This window comes from the organism of the source record quoted next, unplaced genomic scaffold (genome assembly GCF_019419815.1).
Source record: "Pyrus x bretschneideri cultivar Hongxiangsu unplaced genomic scaffold, Pyrus_bretschneideri_v1 Contig23, whole genome shotgun sequence".
Taxonomy (NCBI): Eukaryota; Viridiplantae; Streptophyta; class Magnoliopsida; order Rosales; family Rosaceae; genus Pyrus; species Pyrus x bretschneideri.
Window position 1 is genome coordinate 322956 of NW_025999535.1, and position 20496 is coordinate 343451.

At 38.1% G+C, this 20496-nt stretch overlaps 4 protein-coding genes across 5 annotated transcripts; 2 read left to right on the forward strand and 2 right to left on the reverse strand.

Moving 5' to 3' along the window:
- Positions 1-1551: 1551 nt before the first annotated feature.
- On the reverse strand, positions 1552-2811 carry LOC125477940 (ethylene-responsive transcription factor RAP2-12-like). Its single transcript, XM_048585460.1, has 2 exons — positions 2575-2811; positions 1552-2482 (listed from the first exon to the last, which is right to left on the reverse strand). Exons 1-2 carry the CDS (start codon positions 2756-2758, stop codon positions 1728-1730), a joined length of 939 nt encoding a protein of 312 aa, XP_048441417.1. The 5' UTR covers positions 2759-2811; the 3' UTR covers positions 1552-1727.
- A 4477-nt stretch (positions 2812-7288) lies between these two features.
- LOC103967205 (protein SEED AND ROOT HAIR PROTECTIVE PROTEIN) lies at positions 7289-8648 on the forward strand. Its single transcript, XM_009380479.2, has 2 exons — positions 7289-7864; positions 8155-8648. Exons 1-2 carry the CDS (start codon positions 7597-7599, stop codon positions 8490-8492), a joined length of 606 nt encoding a protein of 201 aa, XP_009378754.2. The 5' UTR covers positions 7289-7596; the 3' UTR covers positions 8493-8648.
- Positions 8649-11471: 2823 nt separating this feature from the next.
- On the forward strand, positions 11472-12383 carry LOC103967206 (protein SEED AND ROOT HAIR PROTECTIVE PROTEIN-like). Its single transcript, XM_009380480.2, has 2 exons — positions 11472-11753; positions 11852-12383. The coding sequence occupies exons 1-2, from the start codon at positions 11525-11527 to the stop codon at positions 12196-12198; spliced, it is 576 nt and encodes a 191-aa protein (XP_009378755.2). The 5' UTR covers positions 11472-11524; the 3' UTR covers positions 12199-12383.
- A 447-nt stretch (positions 12384-12830) lies between these two features.
- LOC103967197 (putative GTP diphosphokinase RSH1, chloroplastic) lies at positions 12831-20246 on the reverse strand. Of its 2 annotated transcripts, none has more exons than XM_048585678.1 (24): positions 19882-20246; positions 19372-19562; positions 18708-18782; positions 18535-18600; positions 18345-18437; positions 18130-18261; positions 17899-18000; positions 17739-17816; positions 17586-17657; positions 17048-17155; positions 16781-16878; positions 16380-16440; positions 16213-16275; positions 16058-16114; positions 15864-15965; positions 15566-15724; positions 15314-15445; positions 15126-15212; positions 14955-15026; positions 14644-14730; positions 14097-14553; positions 13660-13721; positions 13505-13573; positions 12831-13392 (listed from the first exon to the last, which is right to left on the reverse strand). In XM_048585678.1, the coding sequence occupies exons 1-24, from the start codon at positions 19904-19906 to the stop codon at positions 13288-13290; spliced, it is 2553 nt and encodes an 850-aa protein (XP_048441635.1). In that variant the 5' UTR covers positions 19907-20246; the 3' UTR covers positions 12831-13287. The 2 variants fall into 2 exon arrangements, with proteins under 2 accessions (XP_048441635.1, XP_009378747.1); XM_009380472.3 differs by having other exon boundaries at positions 18708-18887; positions 19882-20245.
- Between the last annotated feature and the right edge of the window lie 250 nt (positions 20247-20496).

Here is a 20496-nt window from a genome sequence, read left to right on the forward strand (position 1 = left end):
TCTTGTTTAAGTTGTTTGGGTCCAAGCCTCATCTTAACGATCAATTTGAGAAAAACACCCACATCTGTTTTTATTCAACGCTCTACCTAACTGCCAGAATTACACAAGGTAGAGGTAGTAGTTGTGGGAATTGTGCTAATGACGGCGATGGTGGCGGCAACGATGATGGTGGTAGTATAAGGTTAGTGGTTGCGTCGTGGGTGGTGATAATGACGATAGTGGAGGTGGGGGAGGTGATGAGATTGGCAGCGGCAATGTTAAGAGTATGGTAGTGGGCCCAATAGTGCACTGTAGTGGTTGAGATGTATCGGTAACAACGGTGGTATAGCAGCAACCTCGATGGTGGTGGCAACTTTGGTTGTGGTTTTGGTGGTGGTGGTGGTAGTGGTGGTGGTGGTAGTGGCAAAGGTGGCGAGGGTAGTAATGGCAACGGTGGTGTAAGATTAGTGGTTGTAGTGGTAGGTGATGGCAGTCATTTTGATCTCCAAGAGAGAAAATATGTGTAGTATTACTAATAATGTCATTTTTAAAAGCTAATGAGGGTATCATAGAAATTGAAAATTTTATTAAAGGTTTAATGTCTCTTTTTATAAAAGCACATCTTAAAAAACAATCTATATACTGCTTTCAAAAACTGCTATTTAAAGGTCATTACTTATAAATAAAGCAGAGAATTTTATTTTTACCAAGCATTTTTTGTTGCTTAATTTAAAAGTGAAACATTTTTCGATGAAAAAGAAATCAAATATCAACGGCCCTATATCCCAGTCTGAATAAAGTTCTAATAGCCCAACCCAGTTCAATCAGATATCAGGCCCAACGATTAGAAGAAAGGGCGCTACTTGTCAAGCCATCGGGTGTTTCGTTGTGTAGTACAAGAGAGAAAAAGTCAAGTAGGAGAAGGGGACGTACAAGTTTGCAAAAGGCGGCAACCGTGGGCGCGCACTGGGAATTGGACAACGGAAAGGATTCTCTCTGAATTCCTTCTTCTTAATCCATCAAGTTCGGAAATTTGAGTTATTAAAATTTGTTCTAACGACTATAAATAGGGGCCCACTTTAAAAATTACAATAACTTTAATCGTTGGATCAAATTTTAATAGTTCGAATCTCCGAACTTGATGAATTAAAAGAAAGGAATCCCTTTCCTTAGAAAACTACTCACACCTAAATTGGATATAAATCACGTTTCAATTAACATTACCATTTCTTATAAATTCTTTGGAATTTTGACCCAAAACTTAATAATAATTCTCAGGAGAGAACGAAATTGGAAATTGGAAATTGGGAGGAATGGAATGGGATTTTCAACAATTACACTCAGTGTCTCAGCACTCATCTAAATAGTGGTATGCGTTTTAACGCCTTCATATGACAATGGGTGTTCGCGTCTCAACACAATGCGCAAAGCATTTTTAAGTCTCCAAAGTTATAAAGCGTGATTGTCGTGATTGAAATTCGAATTTACATGCACTTTGTTTTTTGTTTTTTTTTCCTTTCAGTTATAAAGAAGATTTGTAAGGATTATGATTGCTATAACTCAAGCCAAACCGAAGAAAAATTTAAACAACTGCAATTGTGGGTAATTAACAAACTAATTAAAGATTAAACGCCTACAATACAGATTAATCAGGACGAAACTAATGATCAAAATCATCAATTTTGCCCGACCGACTCAATTCACGACCACCTTGATTAAAACAAACTAATAGAAGCAGACAACATTAATCACACAGAAGCAGGAATGCCCTCGTCGTTATCGAAGCTCCAAAGGTCATCACCGACGGTGCTTTCCTGAGGCGGAGGATTCTGGGGAGCCGCCGTGGACTGCCCATCCAGATAAGGAATCTGATAGAATTTCATCAAGTTCTCGTACGCCATTAGCTCCTCAGAAAGCTTCTGCACTTCGTCATCTTCCATTCTGGCAATCGCCTCCAAGCTCAATTCCCCTTCTTGTGTTTCCTCCACTTCTGTCAGCTCAGCTCCGCCGTGACAACCGCCCATCCCGTTCTGATTGCAACCCAGCAACCCCTTCGAGGAGAAAGCGCCATCTGAACCAGACCAAGAGTTTTCTTCCCCGGAAATAACAATTGGGTCGGTGTTCGCAATGGCCATGGAGTTAAACCCATCTGAATTGGAATTGGAGGGAAATGCCGCAAACTGGTTCAGATCATACTCAAATCCCAATTCAAAGCTTTTGGGTTGAAACAGAGGAGGATTTGGTTTTCTCAGATAGGTCTGGGCGGGAAGGTCGTCGTCTTCGTTTGGGAAATTGACCTTGGCTTTATTGCCGCGGATTTTGCGAGCCTCCCTGTCGTAAGCTCGGGCCGCCTCTTCGGCGGTGTTGAAGGTACCAAGCCAAACTCGAACCCCTTTTCTGGGATCACGAATCTCGGCGGCCCATTTGCCCCACGGACGCTGCCTGATGCCTCGGTACAGGTTCTTCCTCTGCCTCTTAGCCGGCTTCTCTTCTTGCACATTACCTATTTGTGAAAAATCCCCCGTCACAATCCGAACGAAAATTCTCATCTTTTAAACTCTCAGAAAACAACATACGGATGAACAAAGAGCTTACCTGAAATGGGTTGGGATTTTTTACGCGGATTTGAGTCGGTGTGAGTAGTTGGGGTGGGATTGCAGTCGAAGAAAGTGTCGGGATTGAACTTGGCGAAGGGAGAGTCCGGCCATATGTCGGAAGCGGTGACACGAGGGCGACGGTCGCGAGGGATAAAATCGGAGATTATAGCACCACCGCACATTCTCGAAGTCGAACAAACCTGTGTTAAATAACTCTCAGAGATTTGATGAACTGAAAATCGAAGGAGAAAGATGTGAAGAGAGAGAGAGAGAGAGAGAGAGAGAGAGAAGCGTTTTAAGGGATGAGTGGGAAATGAGGAGGGGAGGAGGGGGTGCTTTTGTACGAGGAGAAAGCCACACTGTTTGGGATTTAGCATTAATTACATGTCCTTTTGTGGAACTTTCGTCGGATTTACCAACCTTTTAATTAAATTTTGTTACCTTAAAATCTTATTGGGCCTTGCGTGGCTGGCAAGCTTATCGGACTTTCTTTCGAGTCTCTGGTACGCCAGCTGGCCCTAATGAGAGAGCAATGGATATTCGTATACGCGCAGTCGCGTACGTCTTATTTGGACGTGGTGATGATCAACGTGACGCTGGTAAAACAGGGTTGAAAATTTGCTTTTGTAAGCTGAAATTCTGACTAATTATTTGGCGGCGGAAAGAAATTTACCTGCATGAATCTGGAGAATGGAGTCTTCCAATGAAAATATAACAAAATATTATAAAATTCAGGTTTTTTAAATTAAAATGATCTCTGAGAATGACATTACTTCTCACTTTAGCCACTGAGTTTGTTTACCATCAATCATTTTTGTCATTCTATTTTTATTTAGTTGAAATTTTTCACCGAATGACCAAAATGATTGATGGTGAACAAATTCAGAGACCACTACCATCGACTACAAATCTCAAGGGCCAAAATGAGGAATATGCCAATCTCAATGTCCATTTTCACTGAAATGCCTAAAATTTATTATATGTGAGTTTTCATCCTTAATATTACCTTACCAAGGTTTTTTATTGATAAATTTCTACACCTTGGAATGGGTGGTGAATTTAGTGAAACATATTGTACTTAAAAGAGTTCAGTACATGGTACATCTGAACTTTTACACTAGTTGTATATGCACTCAATCATGCTATATTATTTGTTTTAACTTATTAACATAACATTGTATAACCGGCTTGGGATACAATCACCATGATATTATGTTCATCTCGGTGGTGTACTATCTATCGTTATTCTAATTAATTTAGGGAATACTTAAAAAAACTCATTTTACACTCCTTACAAGTGTATTTTTCTTTATAATTATAGAAAGTTTGGAGTGCCAAATAAGATTTTTGAAGTGCTAATAACAAGTCCCTTAATTTATTATGTGAAAATCTACTTTTATTAGTTCGGCGGTGGAAAAAAACTTACATGTATGGAACATATAGAAGCTCTTGTATAATATTTTAAATCTATTACGCTATGGTATTCGTTTTCGCTTTCTCACTAGACTTTGCAAATATTGACTTGAAATTCATACCATGACATTTTTTTTTCCTTCTTGGTGGTGGTATACCTTATACAATTATTTTCTAATTTACGGGTAAGTTCAAGTATGATTATTTTAGTAATTTTAAAGTGGTGGAAATAAAGTTATATGTGTGATACATTTTGTTGATGCACAAAATCAGGTTGAATTTGGAACAACATAAAATATCAAAGTGTGACTTTCACAAAGTTGCTCTGGTTACCAAGTGTAAGTAATATGCATAGAGATGGATACAAACACAAGACGTACGTGGTTCACCCTAAGTTTAGGCTACGTCCATTAGAGTAGACGAGTTCTCATTAATAATGTGGAATTTACATGATACAAAGGATTAAGCATAATCATTATTAGTGAGTTCTAAATTTTAATATCACCACTAATGAATTAAGTAGAATAATAGCATTAGGGATTAATTATGGATGAATGATGTCCTTTTATTGTTGAGGATAGTCCCGTGTTTTCGTTTGCGGTCGATATGAGACCCTAGGAGTTTTATTTTGATGTCGACACATGTCATATTATGATTGGTCTCTTAATTGGAGAGGAACTCACGTGCTTTGACAGGGGTGCCTCATCATGAACCCTTCAGTAGGTCTTCAAAGGTATAAAGTTGACAAGTACTCGGTAGTTTCGGGGTTGATGAAGTATGATACAAACAGTGCTCCTCCAAATTCCCAAGTGAGTGATGCTTATCGGTTGTGGACTTGAAAAATTCAAGTCACTTAGTAATCATGAATCTTTCGAGTGCTGAACTGTAATAGCATATAATAGGAGTCCTCTCAAGTCTCCAAGCGAGGAGTTAGGATTATTGAAGGAGGTGCCTTGATTTTTCCGAGTTGCTGAGGGACCAAAGTTCCACCCTGTTCATTTCTTTGTTCTTTTTGGGACAATTCCCACCTTTTTCCTTCTTCATATGATATTACATAAGCGTCTTGGGAAACAACTAATTTGACGTCCCAGTTGTTGGAAGTTTCTCAGTTAAAAAGCAATCGGGTGGGGGCAAATAACCAAAATAAAATAGTGATTGTTGGTAAAAATTTGAATGGGTATGTTGAAGGTTCTACCATGAAAAAAGTGGAGTAGCTTTAACTGAATGAGGATCCTCTCCGGATCCTTCAATCATATCCATTTATCATATCTCGTGTGAGAAATTATTGTAAATTTTTTTATTTAAAATTAAATATAAACAGTACTTGACGAAAACTGATCGTACGAAATACGATGAACGGATACGATTGAAGAATTCCTAGAATTCTCACAAAGAAGATCCTCATTCGCTTTAACTCAAGTTGTTGATCAAGTTGGTACGTAAATATATATAATTAAACATGAGAGGAGAGACTTGAGAGAGTGGATGGAAGCAGAGCATGTTTAGAAACCGCGGAGCACACCGCATGCATATTCTAATTTCAAAGTGGTGGGCATAATCCAGCATCCATGTTGACTTGGACAATAAGTAACAACAGCCAGCTAATTAGGGAAGACTTCAAAGCTCTTTTTGTTTGCTGCTGCTGTTGTTGTGTTTGAATTGAATGGTAGAAGTTGCCGATTGAGGGCTGGTTTGGTATTGCTGTGCTTTGAAAAAAAACTGCTTCTGTTGTGCTGTGAAAATAAGCAGTTGTGAAATAAAGCAGCAGAGTGTTTGGTAAACTTTTTTGTAAAAGTGCTTTTGAAAAGAAAAAAAAAAGCAGTATTATAGTGTTTGGTAAACTTTTATGTAAAACAGATGTGAAAAAAAACCGGTTTTTCAAAGTTGAATTTTACAGCTTCTTGTTTTTGGCTTTTTTTTCACCCAAAACTGTGAAAAAAAAAGCTGAAGCTGAATGTTTACCAAAACACAAAAACAGCTCCCAACTTTTTTTTATACCAACTTTTTTCAAAATCACCTTAGTACCAAACCAAGACTGAGTCATTGGCTGCCAAATTTTGAAATATCTTAATTAATCCGCACCACTTCGTGTTCGTCGAGTCTTATTTGATATTACAAATTTGTATTAATTTAACGTAACTTTTTGTCGCTTTTGGCACAAGTAGATTGTATTTTATATGTCATGTCTGCTTCATGTCGACAATGTGAAACAACGAGGAATTTTCTATTAAAGTTGTCATAAAATGTACTTTCAGACCATTTTAGAGACATCTTAGTGAGACTAACCAGTACATTTTATTAGCTTTTTTATTTTTCGGCTTAAGTTTCAATAAAAAAATAGCTAATTATATGACTCAATAATGATAAGCGCTTTCAAATGACTTACAACATATTTCTTTTTTTTTTGGGTAAAAACTTACAACATATTTCTTAATATCGAGGAAATTTAATTGTGTTAAGATCATCTCTATAGAAAATAATTCGAAAAAGAGTTTGGTCAGTCATCTAAATGTATTAAATAAATTAATGATGTAGGTACTAAATAACATATTCATGATGAACCATCTATTTATTTGATATATTTAGATGATTAAACGAACTCCGGTTTGAATGAGCTTTTGTAAGGCTGATCTTCAAATGAAGACTAAGAAAATTGAGTGGTTTCAATTATGAAATTTCTACGATGAAGATAAATTATTTGCTAATGGAAAAATGAACTTATTTTCCAAAAGAGGAACACAAGTATTCTTAGTGACATACAGAAAAAATTTCGTGAAACTAATAGTCACATTTTTCACCAAAAATTGTGAGCTAGTACTCACGATTTTTAATAGTTTCTTTGAATTTCTATGAAATCCATCCTAAAACACTTTTGCAACGCCTAAGCATTTTTAATTCATGCAAAACACTTCGGAGATACGTGTTTACAAAGCAGCACTGCTAGGCCTACAATATGCTTAATTATAAACGATATGATCGATTGAACATAAGTGTTTGGGGTAAGTCTTAAAAAATTCGGACTTCTCTTTTTTTTTTTTTGGAACAAACAATATTATTTATATTAAGGGGGTGGGGGAGTGGACTAAGTCTCACGATGGGCTAGCAATAATGTGGTTCAAATTCATCTTTGGCAAGAATCTAACCTAGGATCTCTCACTTACAATTGAAGAAGAATACTACTAGACCGTAGTACTAAGTAGTAAGTAAGCACATTTTTCACCAAAAATTCGGATTTTAAATCAATTAGATTGACAAGTAAGCAAAAATATTATTTTCTCAATTTAATCTTGATCGTTTATTTTTCACATGCTATTGAGTAGTTTGGATTATTTGAAGAAAAATTGAAGTGTTTGATCCCAAACCTACGATATTTATCTTTGCCAACGTGCTTCCACGTAAACTCTCTCCAACACAATATTAATTAATCAGACTATGGATATAAAAAACTTAACCATTCTGATCTGCCAACAATTCTAAAAATAGTAAAGAAAAATAAAACACTTGAAGCCATTGCTGTATAAGGATATGGTAGTGACTCTTCAACTCACAAATCATCCAAGTTTGGTTCACCTTGTGCATACATTGTTTACAACAAGAGTAACAAACAATGGCTTTCACCTCCCGTTTCCTCTTTGCCACCTCCTCCTCCATGCTTCTCTTCTCATTGCTAGCCATTGCCTCTGCTACGGATTATAGCTCCGGTGCTCCTAAGCCAAAGGTTGATGAGCATCCAAAACTTCCAAAGGTTGGTATGCCGAAATTACCGAATGTCGGAAAACCGAAACCAGAAGTATATACAAAGCTAAAACCTCAGACCATTGATATTCAGGGGCTGGTTTTGTGCAGATCAGGCCTTCAAAGCTTCCCAATTAAAGGTAGTCTCTAATTCAATGTTAAATCATTAATCTTCATGCATCTTACGTTCTTAGACAATCAAGGGCACATTATGTATCATGAAGAATCTTAACGTAACTTTCAAAATTTAGGGTTTACATTGTGGTATGTTTGCACTCTCATGTGTAATCCACGTGTTATAATATAGGTGGAGGACATGATTGATATGTCACGACCAAGCGTAATATCATGAGTTTGAGCATATTTACAGGCTTACAGCTAGTTTATAAGTTTTTTTAATTAATCAATGTTTTATTGGGTTGGAACGTAGGAGCTGTGGTAAGGATTACATGTTTGGCTGAGGATGAACAAGGTTACGAGACTGCTCCTTTCTCCATATTGAGTGGTGCAACTGATGCAAAGGGTTACTTCATCTCAACGTTGTCGCCGTCGCAGCTTGGAGACAAGTGGAAGCTGACGGAGTGCAAGGCGTTTCTCGATTATTCTCCATTGGAGACCTGCAAAGTCCCTACTGACGTTAACCAAGGAATTACTGGTCATCTGCTTTCCTCTTATCGTACCCTCAGTGCCAAGAACATCAAGCTGTACTCAGTTGGGCCTTTCTTCTGCACCTCAGAATCTAAACCAGTTCCTAATGGCGGCTATTAATTAAAGGATAATATTCGGGTCCTGACCAGTCAGCCAGCACGTTATAGCTATGCCTGATTTTATTTATCTCCTCCATTCACTAATTTGGAGCTGGAATTTTGATTCTTCATTGTTGTTGGTTTTGCTTGATTAATTTCATTATTAATGTCAAGAGGTTTTGTGCTCTACCATTTGGGATTATTTGTAATTAGCTGCGCTTTGCTCTATTAGAGGAGCATATGCAATGTTTTTGCATTTGTTTTGCTATTGCAATAATATCTTTATTATTTCATAAGATCTACTACTTTTGAGTTTCCAAATACACAGATTTCTAACTAGAGGAATGTTGTTGAAGAATATATAGAGTTGTTTTTTAAATGCATGTGTGATGTATATGCCACTTCTTCTCTGTATAGATGTCCGTGTTTATTAAAAAACAGACCGTCGATATGGTGTCAATAACATTTGTAGCTAGATAACATGTCAACAACAAAATTTAGTGACAACATTGGTAGCTAGATAACATGTCAAGGGTAAAATTTAACGATGTGTTATCAATTATTAATACAAATCAACATACGTTCTAACAAACATTATAGATCTATGCAGGTCCACCACTAATATCACTGATATTGTCTTTACTTAACCACCTATCGTTAGGTGTGAGTTATATCATAAAATGCATCGGTGATGTTAACGGTGAGATGTCTCATATATGAGTTGTATTAATTATATTTTGTTATCTGCCCGATGTGACTCTATTCTCCAACACTTTCTTAATACAAATATCTAACATTCTTGATACTAATTGGTCCCTTACAAAGAACGAATGTAAATAGTCTATTTCTGTTGACTACAAAAATTACAAAACCTACGTGGCGCGCAGGCCGAGTAACTAATGAGCTAACTACGTCCTTCGGTTGAATGCGGGGCGTGCCAACTCGTCGGCCGAGCTCGGCCGAGGAGTAAAATGTGATGTCGCGTTGGGTGCGCTATCGACTTCTGTATCTTGCGATTGCGACCGAGGAAGGAACGCTCTCGGTCTCTGGGTTCTATAGCCTGAAGACAAGGCTACTAATTCTACGGAGTTCACAGGTCGTCGGACCCTGATTCGGTCACTGTGATTATATTCGTAAGAGTATAAGCACGCCGAATCGAGACCAAACTATATGGGCACAGGTACTCGAATGTGATGTATGTCTTGATGGTAAACGTAGTTCGGCCGTCGGAATGCCGAACCCTGAAACTTACTTGCGAGTATCCAATCATAAACTCACTCGACGTCCAATACGCCGAGCAATGCAACTCGTAACACCCAACTATGCCGAAAAGGCTTAGTTAGATGACCTCCACCAACAAAGGTTCGAAAACCCTTCTCGGCCGAGACTTAGATAGATAATCGGTCGACCTCGACGCAGTGCTGTTTATCCAAACTGAAGGTGTTTCTCGGTCGGCTGATTCTGCGGCAGCAGTGCTGTTTATCCAAACTGAAGGTGCTCACCGGTTGCTTCCACAGTGCTGTTTATCCAAACTGAAGGTGTGTCTGCAGGAAAAGAAAAGGAAAAATCTCAAGGTGTTTGAGAGGTTTTGCGCAGGGCAATTGTATGCTGATTGTGAAGGGTCCTTTTCTATTGCGTAATTTCTTGTATTTATAGCACCTCGCTCCTTGATTCCCATTCTGATTTGGATTGGGAGTCCTTGTCCCATCTCACCTTTAACTCAAACAATCCCAGTCCTATTGGGATTCTGAATTCTCCTACTTTTGAGGTTTTATCCCTTGCCGGTCGAGAATCCTGGTTGCATCAGGATTTCCTCGACCTTTCCTCGTTTATCTGGACTACTTAAGATAGGATCTGGCCGACCCTGCCAGCTGGTCCGAGTCTCATTATTTGGCCCATAGCATGTGTTATTACCTTGGGCCGAGCACATCCTGCTGCTCGGCCCAATCATAATATTTTGGGCCCAAACAATTTCACATATAGTGAAATTCATATTCGAGTTGCTTCGAGCGGACAATGACTCAACTCAACCCAACCCTTTCCCAAAAATAGTTGGGTTGTTCAAGTTCGGCCAGATTTATAGCTTCCTTTCTAACCCTACCATTAGAGCTTAAAACTAAATTAGATTTGGGGTATTCGTTTTGACCCGAATCAAGTTGCACCTCTACTTTTCGACCTTTCTTCAATATGTAATTAATAAACCTTCAAAATTTGTACGTCAAATTTATGTACAATATTTGAATCTAGACTCTTGATTGTTAAAGAATATAAGAATTCGATAATAAAAATTTGCACAATTACTTTTTCTGATAAAACACCAATACTTGTCACGCTGTCCAAGTAATAAAATGAAAGTTTGAGATAATGTCAATGTGATGAATAATGAGCCATTAATTTGTATCTCTGCAATCTTGAGAACGACTAGTTTTTTGTGTTTTGTTTGTTTTGGTCAACTAGGTACTATCTTTAATTATGCATTCATGGCTCGTTTGAAAATTGAAAGTGTTTTAGGAACCAATTATTAATAAAAATGCAAGTAAATCTTAGAAAAACGCTTCAAGTGTTTTAGAAATCTAAATTTAAAAAAAGGTTTATAGTTGAAAGTAATTCCAAACTAGCATTACAATCATAAATGTTTTCTACAATCGATGGGAGCGAGGTTCGTGGTTGCATGCAGACAGGTCAACTAGTTGGTCTGATTTTTTTTAATTTATATCCCAAATCCTAATCATTTTAGACATTTATCTAAACAAAATCTGATTTCGATGCCAAATAACTATAAAAAATAACCTCAGGCAAGAGACATTGCATACAAAATTAAGGACGTGGAGAAAGAATTTGCAGTTTGGCAGTCACGTTGCTCATATCTATATGTCGTGCAACCAAGTTGGTTCCTGTAATTCATATATTTTATGTCACCAAAAATAACAGATTTATCCCTCTCTATAAAAAGGAGATGGTTTCATTTTCCATCCATCTCTCTAATTTAAGCATACTTCAATAATTTCTTGACAATTTTGCCAATAGGAGAAGGAAAAAAAAAAATTCTTGCCAATGGCGGCTTTTAATCACCATTTCTTGCATGCAACCTCTTTGCTAGTCTTGGTACTGGTGGCAGTGACGGCTTCCGAGGCTGGTGCCGGCGGCTACGGCAACACAAATCCTGATCAGTATGAGAAGCCCAAACCAGAAAAACAGAACAACCTACTATCAACCAATGCCATTTTGGGCATTCAAGGCCTTGTTTATTGCAAATCCGGCCATAAAGTCCTCCCGCTCGAAGGCGAGTCCGGTTTCTCTCTGAAAATTAGAGTAGTTTACAGTATAGTTTTGTGCTCGATCTTAGTTTCTAACTAGAATATTATTCAATTGATATTTCAGGAGCGGCAGCCAGGATAACGTGCGAGGCTGTAGACCAGTATGGGTTGGAAACTTCATCTGTCACCATCTTAAGTGATGCAACTGACGCAAAGGGTTATTTCTTTGCAACAATATGTCCTTCTGAGATTGAAAACAAGAAGCAGCTCACTAAGTGCAAAGCCTTTCTTGAACTCTCTTCGTCGGAGACTTGCAACATTCCGACGGACTCGAACAGCGGAATCAGTGGTGCTGTGCTAGCTTCATATCGCTTCCTCCATGACAAGAACATCAAGCTATATACTGTAGGGCCTTTTACTTTCACATCATCACCACAAACCCAGAGTTCAGTCCCAAATAATGGCTACTAGATAAGACTCTACTTTCGACATTTGAGTAATAATAATGAGTAATGAATTTTGTCCGTCGATTGTTCTTTAGTTTATTCAATTCGAAGATCAGAATAATCAGAGACGTGCAAAGCGAGAAAAATGGTGTGAGAAGATGTGGGGAGGCAAATGATTTTACTTTGTAATTGATCAGTTTTAATTTTTCTGGTTGCTAGAGTTTTAAGAGTTTTTTAGTCAAAATGGTCCATAACAGTAGCATAACTCTCACTTTGGTCGTTGACATTGAAAATCAATAGAAGTGATCCACCGTACATTAGTTTGGTCATTATGTAAAAATCTATCAGTATCCTTGTCAAGTGAAGGGGTTGGCTTGGCAAAAATAACCTTAAAAAATTGATCATGTGATCGTTCATGTGACAATTTAATGAGAATATTAACAAATTTTTTACGAAATGACCAAAATTATTAACAGTTAATAAACTCAAGGATCACCTATATCGACTTTCATTGTCAAAGACCGAAGTGAAAAAATTATGCCAATCTCAGAGATCATTTTACCTAAAAAGCCTAGAGTTAATTAGCATTTCATAAACAAATGTAACAAGCTTAATTTGTACTCTATCATTCAAGCAATCCTCACTTAATCCACCATATTGTCGAAGCTAGTATTGACATTCCTCAAATGTCGTCGTACACTGCTTGAGAGTAAAATTTCTCCCGTGAGTTTTATACGAGAGCAGGCGGTGTAGTCCCCTTTCAACTACAAATTATACAAAAGAATATGTATAGCAAATTTGGTACAACCCTCTGTCGCTGTGTATAGCTTTTCTCATTGTCCTCTCTCCTCACAATTTTCTTTACAAAGTGTGTTACACTAAGCCTACGTATTCAATCCTTTTCCTATATACACCGCCCTGAATTTAGACCTCCCTAGTTCTTATGTTGCCGGCTTATTTGGCCAAGAGTCACCAACAAATTGACCGAAACTACGGAGCTGATTACACAACAAAACTCTAAAACATGACGGAATTTCAGATTTCTTTAGGCAAAACTTGATAACCAAGCCAGCAGCGGCTGAGTGGGTTGAGCGTTGATGGCTCCATGAATGGCTCAGCATTCAAGATATTGCAGATTATCCATTGAGCTAGGCACGCTGCAACCCGTAGACCATCCCAAGACGCCTAGAATTATATCGATGCTTGAGCATGCAACAACCTGAGAGGGGTGAGGTGCGAGGGGAGAGGGGAGATAAATTCTCATGTTAGCACAAAAAGAATCACCAAGGGATAAAAATACAGGGTTCAGAGATGGATGTCGGATATATTACCAAACTTTCCACGTTTCCTTCAATGTGAAATAACATGACCGCCATTCCCCTTTCCCCGTCAATCTCAGCCTGGTCATTGATGGTAGAGGTGTTACAGAAATAAAAGAGAGTGCATCAACATAAAAAGCAAATAACTGCCAGCTCCAACCACTCACCACACAAGAACAAATTGTAATGCCTGCAGCTGCCAATGCTGTAGTAACCTCAGCCATCATACCTGAAATTATTGTTTTAAAGTTAAAACAGGTCTAGAGTGATATGCAGACGACGTCTACATCCATCAACTGAAACTAATAAGACCACATGCTACTGATTGACTCAATCTATGAAGGTAAATTAGAAGAAAAAAATTTGTCCCGGGAATCCTTGTACATCATTACTAAAGTAAATCACGTAGGTTGAAAAGAGTTTAGGGTTAGTAAACAAGATATCTCCACTGATCTTCTCAAGAAAGAAAAATAATCAGAAGTGCCCGCTGAGTGCTGACTTGCACAAGTTGGATCTCAACCAGCAGCAAATGCGTCACTACTGTTTTTAACTTCGAATGTAGAACAAAGGGAATCTATCAATGATTTATTAAAAAAAAGCTAACCTTTTCGATCAACACAAACCACGCAGAACCATTGTATGGAGTGCCCTGCAATACTATGCCAAGATGCAACCTTGCTGGCCTGCCAACTTTCTAAACTGGGCAAGGCTTCCTTGCACATTGGAATGTTAGCTTGCAACATTCTGGCAACGCCATTCCCTTGCAACAATGACTCCCCCGCAGCCCTTAAACTTACATGCTGAACATTCTTGTTGTGCTTCCCATTCACCTTGGGAGCCAAGGCGCTTCCATTTGTAATTTGAAAGGGACCTACAGAACTTCGTTCTGGCAATGAAACTTCTACAACATTCCCCATCATTTTTTCCCATATAGGTTTGTATCCTTTGAAGGTACTTGGGAGCTCTTCTGCTTCGATCTCTTCTTCAGAATCAGCAATGAAGTCATTTACTTTATCGGCTGTTATTTCAGCAACAGACAGGGCTGCTTGCTCCCTTAAGAACTACAATCACAATGAAATGTTGATCATTGGAGCAATGCAGAAGTAATAGGACAAACAAAAATAAATCATCATCCAACCGACAAAGCATACTTTCATAATTTTGTGCCTGGCACTACGTGTTTTTGCATGTTGCAACCACTGTTTGTGCCTCTGAAAAGCTGATTTTCCGGTAAGTGACTGGAGAAACAAGAAAAAGAAAATTATGATCCCTAAATGTACAAGCATAAGATAACAGAATGCTGAACATGTCATATAAACTCCTCCACATGTCCATATAAATGAGCAAGCTATTAGAATTTTCCTATGTAATGCGTGTGTTGGTGTGTATGTTAAGATTTTGTACATTTTATTGTACACATTTAAAGAAAGGAAATACAAGATAATGGTTGACAAATACTGACATTATAAGTGATTATCTCCACAACTTCAGCATTTACAAGCACATGCATAGGAGAAACAAGATTTCCATTGACCTGCACCAAAAAAATGTCATCCTAGTTTTAATTCCATACATGCAGCCGAAATTTAAAATAAAAAAATAATATAAAATCAGTCAAATGTAAGCAAATTACCTTTGCTGCTACCATTTTGTTGCCAATTTCAGTGTGTATCATGTAAGCATAGTCAATAACAGTTGCTCCTTTAGGAAGATTTTTTATCTGCATATTGTAAAGATATCTATCAATACAATGAAGCAAAATTATTGGTGTCTGAAATTTTATGTTGACAATCTCAGTCATGAAGCAATCCAATTTCTTACCTCTCCCCTGGGAGTAAACACAAACACACGACTACCTAATAGATCTCTAGTGATAGTTTCAACAAATTCTCTAGAGCTCATGTTGCCAACAAATTCTTCTTGCCATTCTCTAATTGCATTGAGCCAGCCAATCTGGAAGAAACAAGAGACTTCATTCATGAGATTCGTAGACATGAAACGAGTTTACCATGAAATCCCCACAAAGAGGACTTATGACGAATCATAAATTACAAATGAACACATGTACAATACCCTGAGCGCAATGTTTGCATTGTTAAGGCAAACAGTCTTCCCTCTTGAACTTCTACCATTAGGGAGACTACGCCCAATTAAAACAGTAACAAATCCTCTCCCACTATAATGAGAAGCAATTCCTCTCTGAGCTATCAGATCCATCTCCTCTGTTCTTATCTGCCAAAACAGAAAGCAAGTGATATAATGAATACCTCCTAAAAACCTAACAATCATGCAGGAGAGAATTCAACTCTATAAAAACCTTTATAAAAACTTTGGGAAAATATGAGCATGCTAAAAAATGATGTGATTGTACCTGCACTTCTAGCCGCAACATGCTTTCATACAAGAAAGGAATTACAGTTGTATGGAGACTCTGATAGCCATTAGGTTTTGGGGTGGCAATATAGTCTTTCATCTGTCAGAACAGATAAACACGAATTTTTAAATTCACAAATAACTTATACTGCTTAAATTGAATCTTGTAAGAGTAATAGAAGACATGCTCACCATCCGAGGAATAGGGGTCCAGATTCCATGAACCAGCCCAAGAACATGGTAGCAGATCTGATGAGAAAACAATAGAAGGAAAGCTCAACGACATAATAAGTACAGATTACAAAGTAAGTAAAGAACTCCCTATCTTGGCATGAGCAAGGATATACCTGTTGTGGGGTGCACAAAGGTCCAGCTCCAAGGGATGGCTTTGGTTTGATTATAATTCGAAGCTGGTAATAACGAACAAAAGCTATAACTCAATGAAGAAATATGAATTATCATGAAATGTCCTCAACAAAAGTTTCAAGTTAGCTGAAGGAAATATCAGAAATACCTGTGCAATTTGATTGATCTCGTTAATTGAACTTTTACATTTGAGCGCGGCCTTGTAGATACTGCAAGCAAACATCAAGAACAATCTATTTTAGACCCAAAAATAGTCCTCAAGAAACTGGCTGCTGAAATATGAAGCAAAATGATAAATTCTCGGACAAAGAATGACACACTAAGCTTGAATGTAACATCTCATTACAAGGATTACAAGAGTGATAGGTCATGTTCCATGCCAGTTTAAGATCTCTTTGGACAACGTCCTTGTATTTCACGTAGCAGATAACACAGCAGTACTTAATCATATAATAAAGTCAAAGAGAATCATGCTTGTAATGAGTTTAGAAAATACAAAACAGGCCACAAAAAAGAAAGAGAAAATGGTGGTAGGACTTATGATCTGACCTGTATGGTTCCTTACACACAGCACGAACTTCAGTTTTCACATCCATAAGTTCTAAGAACTCATCATCCTTAATCCTCTTCATCAAAATTTTGTTTGCCTAGCACAAAGAACTAAGGTTTGATGAGAAAACATCACCAATAACACAGTGTTGAGAAGTTAAAACTGAAAGCCTCTACTATATTTGCATGCCAAAACAATAACCATATAATCAACAATGTCCCCTGAGTATTACGTAGACCCTGTTGTTTAACAAATTAATGCATTACCTCCACAAGTTCTTTCTCATGCTCTTTGTAGAGGCCTGCAACTCTTCTCTTGATCTTAGCATAATCTTCAGCATTGGTGTACATGAAGGAAAGGTTTTCAAGTTCCGACTGCAATATGGAATATGCGGGCATTCAGAATACAAATTAACAGAAGCATCATATATGAAAATGAAATAAGATAGAACAATTTATCATTATAGTCATATCATTCCTCATAAACTTGAAATTCAGTTGTGAAACCCTCACCCTCACCTCAAGATAAGAAACTTGTATCTCATAAACTATATTTTAAGGACAGAACTTTAAGTCACAACTCTAAATATTCAAACTTTAGAGTTTGATGACTAGTTATCAATAACTACTTATTTAAGCTACAAGTGATCACAAACCAGGTCCACAGGTTTATGCTACATGAGATGATAATCTAGGTTCCAATGGTGAAATCAGCGGTTGGCAGTTGCAGAACTGGAATATTGATAATTGAAAAGCATAAACGTGGAATAAAATTGTAAACAAAAGTAAAAAAAAAATGGTATACCTTGATTTGGTACATCCCAAGCAACTTTGCCAGAGGAGCAAAGACCTGCAATGTCTCCCGTGCAATGCTTGACTGGACACAACAAAATATCAAACCATATCAGGCATCAGCTAAATTCAAATATCAATATACTTTAAAAAGACAACACAACACCTGCTTATGCGGTGGCATGTGTGAAAGGGTACGCATGTTATGGAGTCTGTCAGCTAATTTGACGATGATAACTCGGACCTGGGGCAACATGTATTTTAGTTTCCAAATGGTTTCAATTATAACACATGAAATTTGAAAGAACAGTAAGAAATAGATCTACCTCCTCTGTCATGGCTAGAAGCATCTGGCGAAGATCATCTGCTTTTACATCTTGTACAGAATCCTCTTCGCTCTTGCATTTCAATTTTCCCAGCTTTGACACCTAAACACGAGGATACATTGAAGTAGTGCATGCCCAATTACGAAGGAGGTTCGTGAAACATTACAGAAGCTATTTAAAACATAAAAAAACACAATTGTTATTATTACTAGACACATAAAGGTACAGAACCTTAGTTTCTCCTTCTACAATATGGCGAACAGTAGCCCCAAACTCCTCCTCTATCCTTTCGAAAGTAACAACATTGGTATCCTCGACTGTATCATGTAGTAATCCAGAAGCAATGGACTCCCAATCCAACTCCTAGAGCAACGGATATAGTCACATCAATTCAATGTTGTGATTAAAATCAAAATATGGGCTATTTTTAACGTTGCAAGACTCACGAGTTCTCCTAAAATCCGTGCAACTTCCACTGGATGAATGATGAAAGGCTCTCCACTGCGCCTTTTCTGACCATCATGTGCGTCAAAAGCCAGCTATATAACCAAAAACTAGTGTTATATATGTTCACCAATTTGATACAATGGATTTTGAAGACAAGAACTAAACTTTGTTGTTAGGCTTATATCTAACCTTAAGAGCATTATGGACAAGTTCCAGTTCTTTAGGTGAGAGGTATGAGATAGACGGCTTAAGATCCTGCGACAATCAGATTACAGACAACGTAATTTAAACAAATTTCCCTGTTTGTATGATAATAACTATTATTTTCATTGATGCATATTTGGGCAATAACAAAACTTTACCTCCCACAATGTTTCAGGAGAAATATCATCCAAGACATCTGAAGACAAAGATGAAGAACATCGCAGATGCCATCTCTTACCACCAACACAAAGAAAACCTGATTTAAGCAGTCTTCCAAGAACTACAAAATCTGAAGCTTCAACAGAATTCCAACCTCCTACGCTAGAGGACTGATATCTCTGTGGAGAGTACAATAGAGAACAGGTTCTACGATTGATAATCATGCAAGATAATTGCTTGGGCAACAGACCACTAACATCTAGTGAAGCCAGTTAATTTTTTTAAAGAGAATTGCGTAAAGTAAGATTTTTGAAAAGAAAACTAGCAAGCACCTATACCAAGTAACAATTTTGCTCCTAAACCACAGCTCCATGCTTAAATTGTTTCTTTCCTTCATTCTTTCATAAACAAAATGTACTCTTACCCCCTATTCCCCAAACCCAATAGATGTTTAAAAACAAATTTAACCACTTTGAGAAGGTATGCTTATTAGGATCCCTACGTTCATATGCTGCACCAATTTATCTACTTCGAGACATGATAAACTTGAGTGCTGCCTAAAAGCTAGTCTGGCCAACAAGTAGCAAACTTGCACCCAAAATTAAGACATCTAATCAAGCAAATTGGGTTTCAATCGGTGGCAGAGAGCAAATCCACACTTACATGATTAGTCCGGTTCCTTCTTCCATTTCGTGCATCCGGCAACCACGAACATTGAGGATGATGAGCCGTGCTTGCAAGAAACCCCGTTAAGACTCTTGGAGCTTTCCACGCACAAGAGAACACGCTACAGTCATTTCTCCCACTTCCGTCCCCTTTCGATAGCTTACACACATTCACGCATTCTAAAGAAACTACAGCAATTCACACACAAAATCAAAAGTGAATCAGATTCCCTAATTATCTGTTTGGATGCTCAGGAAACCAGTAGAAACAAAAACTCAAGAATTTCAAGTTCGCGTTCTTGCAAATCAAAACCAGTGGTAATAGTGAATCGAATTTCCTCAACGAAAGTGAGACCGCCATGGCAGTGTCCGTACACTGAGTTAAGCTAAGCTAACTAGGTTTTTCTTAAACCAAGTCTAAATTAACAAAAAAAAAAAAAAATCGAAAGTTCATCGGTGTCCTACATTTTCTGAGCTAACAGCGAAGAAGCAGAGCGGAGATGCATACCTGACATGGAAGGAGCGGAAGCCATTTGCGACGGAAGAGAGCAATCTCACTGAATCGAACTGAGCATTTAAACGACACCAGAGGAAGCACGCCACGCAGAATATGAAGAAAGTGGATTGGCAGCAGCTGATTAAGGCCACCAGAAAATCGAGAGCGCGCGTTTAATAAGACAGAGACGGTGGCTGTGCAGCTGAGAATCGGGGAGGTTCTCCGAACACGGTGCCCCCGAAACGTTCGTCTCGGACAAATTAGCGACGGACTGAAACCAAGAATTTGGCCAACAGATAATTTAGAGAGAGGGAGAGAGGGGGAGGAGGGGGAGGAGGGAGAGAGGGCCGAGGCCACACAAATGCCGTTCGATAAAGATATTTTTTGAGTTTTTTTTTTTATTATTACTTTTTATTTTGAGACGGGATTTATAGTGTGCGGAAGGAATAGATATGGATTTTTAAGCCATCACGGCAACAGGATTGACACGTAGGAGAAAAGTCCGGTTTTTGTTTGTACTAAGAGCATCCCCAGCGTTTCATTTAGCTCGGGGGACGGGCTCCAAAACGGAGGCCCGAGTGAAGGTGGATCGGCTCCAGCGTGGGGAAGCCGGGGGGAAGGGGGAGG

Excerpts from the sequence above, each read along its gene's own strand:
- LOC103967197 (XM_009380472.3), bottom strand. The coding sequence starts at position 19,906 with ATGGCTTCCGCTCCTTCCATGTCAG. Across the intron at positions 18,438-18,534 it reads TTGTCCATAATGCTCTTAAG|CTGGCTTTTGACGCACATGA; the intron begins GTTAGATATAAG and ends TTGGTTATATAG. Across the intron at positions 17,658-17,738 it reads ACATGCCACCGCATAAGCAG|TCAAGCATTGCACGGGAGAC; the intron begins GTGTTGTGTTGT and ends TGTTGTGTCCAG.
- LOC125477940 (XM_048585460.1), bottom strand. The coding sequence starts at position 2,758 with ATGTGCGGTGGTGCTATAATCTCCGATTTTATCCCTCGCGACCGTCGC. Across the intron at positions 2,483-2,574 it reads AAAATCCCAACCCATTTCAG|GTAATGTGCAAGAAGAGAAG; the intron begins GTAAGCTCTTTG and ends TTTCACAAATAG.
- LOC103967206 (XM_009380480.2), top strand. The coding sequence starts at position 11,525 with ATGGCGGCTTTTAATCACCATTTCTTGCATGCAACCTCTTTGCTAGTC. Across the intron at positions 11,754-11,851 it reads TAAAGTCCTCCCGCTCGAAG|GAGCGGCAGCCAGGATAACG; the intron begins GCGAGTCCGGTT and ends TTGATATTTCAG.
- LOC103967205 (XM_009380479.2), top strand. The coding sequence starts at position 7,597 with ATGGCTTTCACCTCCCGTTTCCTCTTTGCCACCTCCTCCTCCATGCTT. Across the intron at positions 7,865-8,154 it reads TCAAAGCTTCCCAATTAAAG|GAGCTGTGGTAAGGATTACA; the intron begins GTAGTCTCTAAT and ends GTTGGAACGTAG.